The sequence below is a fragment of the Triticum dicoccoides genome, chromosome 2A (genome assembly GCF_002162155.2).
Source record: "Triticum dicoccoides isolate Atlit2015 ecotype Zavitan chromosome 2A, WEW_v2.0, whole genome shotgun sequence".
Classification (NCBI taxonomy): Eukaryota; Viridiplantae; Streptophyta; class Magnoliopsida; order Poales; family Poaceae; genus Triticum; species Triticum dicoccoides.
In genome coordinates, this window is record NC_041382.1 from 52,551,091 (window position 1) to 52,553,595 (window position 2,505).

Sequence of the window (2,505 nt, forward strand, 5' to 3'; positions counted from 1 at the left end):
TTGGTCCTAAAAGACATTCCCACCAGTGCCATCTTCGGTAGCAAAGGCCACAAAGACCCAAACTCATTGCCCTGAGGCTGCTGGTGAATCTTTCACATCTCTTCCGTGCCTTGCAATCTTTGTCCTAAACCTGAAAATCCAAACAAATCACCTTTTTCAGTTTTACTATTTTGAGGTACCTGATTTTTGTTCTTGCGCCATTCACTTTATCCTTCTTCCTGAGTGCACGAGATGGGGAGGTCTGACCTCGTCGGAGAAGAAGCAACCTGACAGAGAAGAACCAACCCCACTCTGTATCTTTGGGGGAAGCAACAATCGCATGATCTATCTTAGGGGGAAGCAGTAGCCTCATTATCTGACTTAGGGGTGGGGGATTTTCACGAGTTGTGCGAGGCTTAGATGGATGGCAGGGGCAGTGGCTAGCAATGGCGGTAGGGGGAGGTTGAGGGGCGGGCACGTTAGCGCCTGCCGGCCGCGAGTGGTGGAGGCCGACGGTTAGGGCGGGGCAAGCCGAGGGCATGTGGGAGGAAGAAGAGAGGAGGGAGGTTGAAGATGAACAGTGGTAATTTGTTTTGGACCATGTTGGATTGAGATCTAGTGGTTCATGGGAAAAGTGACTGATGGATGAATCGCTTCCAGGTATCTAATGTATAGTCAGTCCTTGTCTTTTTTCTTTACCAGCACTCTCATTGAATCCCTACATAGTTTATACAGGGCTAGCTACGAGCCCGATGAGGTCATTTGCGACTTGTGGCTCACTGCCCTGTAGGGCTGCGTTGCCAGATTATTTTACTTCCCTGGTTTTGACTTTCTAATTTCTTTCTTTCTTTTTATTTCCTTTTTCATTTTATCGGAAGTTTTTGTTTTTTTACTTTCTCTTGATTTGCGTTTTGTTATTTTTACCCTTTTTAAATACATCTCCCTGGTATATGAGATATATATTTACACACGTATGTACTAGCTAGGTTATTACTATTTACTAGTCACTGAATTTGCTGAAATGACAAGTGATATATATGATCGGTGAAATCCAATATCAAGGAATCAGCTTTATACTCTCCTAGTCCCACGACGTGACGACTCCACGACAATGGGACTCCACTACCTTCCTTTTGCTTTGGCTTATCTGACATTTTGTGGCTTATCGATGCTGGAGGCAAAAGCAAAATCATGAGTGCCTTTCGACCAGCCGTATGAAATGACGTAAGTATACACATCGTTCACTAGCGGGCCGCCCTGTTTTACAGCAATAGGAAAATGATGAAAACTCGGAAGGTTTTGCGCTTCATCTAGAAACTTCTATGCCTTTGAAGACTCGCTAGACATTCACTCGTGGCGTTGCGTACTGTCACGCAAAGGCACTCGACTAATTTACTACCAGTTCATCATCATCAGGTGCACGAGACGTCTGGAAATGCGGTAAGCAATCTCGCTGGAGTACATAGTACTACATTGCTTTCAGCAGTTAGAGGGCGAGGACGAGGCCCGGGAGGGAGTTGCGGGCGCGGTCGGGGCGGCGGCTCTGCCAGACGCACTTGGACGCGGCGGCGGCGGCGAGGCGCGTGACGGTGAGGTCGGTGTTGAAGTACTCGCGCAGCTGGGTGATCACCCCATCGCCGCCCACGGTCCAGGCGTGCACCCAGTATGCCTTGGCCTTGTCGTCCACGCCCTCGGCGATGACGGTGGAGCCGAAGGCATCGACGGAGCGCGGCTGGAAGCGGAACAAGGACGGTGAGGTGCCGCCGGTGAGGAGGCGCATCATGTGCTGGTGCGCGGGCGGGCCATGGAACCACCACTCGAGGTCCGGCGCGAGGAGGGAGTGGACGGCGGCGTGGTCGCGGTTGTTGAGCGCCTCGTAGAGGCGGAGCACGAGGAACTTGTTGCGCTGCTCCTCAGTCTCGTGCCCGCGCACGGAGGCGGCGCCGCCCTCCGGCTGATCCAGGTTGGTCAGCTCCTCCCGGGGTTTCCTGCCGCTCCTCCTGTCGGAGACGAAGAAGAAGACGGCGACGGCGACGGCGACGGCGACAGCGACAGCGGCGGCTTGCACTCAACTAGTTGCTGCTCGTGATCGGCTCGGTGGAGAAGCAGCGAGATGCGGTGGGTTGCGAGACTCCGAGAGATTGGAGTGTTTGGAGCGGCGGGGTTCGGGTTTTTATAGCGGGTGCGCGCGATGATGGATGGATGGGCCCGTGCGTGCGCGCCAGCGTGGACGGCAACCAAATCGGGCTCTGATTGGGCCCGTTGCTGAGTCGGATGATGGGTGGGTGGGACCCGCCGGCCGGGAACCAATGAGAGAGGGGTTGTCTCAAAAAAAAAACAATGAGAGAGGGGTCGAAGAAAGGGACCGAGTCTTCGCGTCAATTAAATAAGGGTCCCTGTGAAAACTGAGATAAAAAATTAAGGGTCTATGTTTTTCTTTCTCCCGCCATTGCTATTTGGTACTCCCTCTGTTCCGTAACGTAGCGTGTATATTTTTTTTTAAAGTCAAATTTTACAAACTTTTGA

At 52.2% G+C, this 2,505-nt stretch overlaps 1 protein-coding gene across 1 annotated transcript; it reads right to left on the minus strand.

Moving 5' to 3' along the window:
- Positions 1–1,029: 1,029 nt before the first annotated feature.
- On the minus strand, positions 1,030–2,047 carry LOC119353166 (the record flags this gene model as incomplete). The annotated part of the gene is made up of 1 exon (XM_037619756.1): positions 1,030–2,047. A coding segment is annotated over one exon (582 nt), but the record flags the coding sequence as incomplete, so codon positions are not given.
- Between the last annotated feature and the right edge of the window lie 458 nt (positions 2,048–2,505).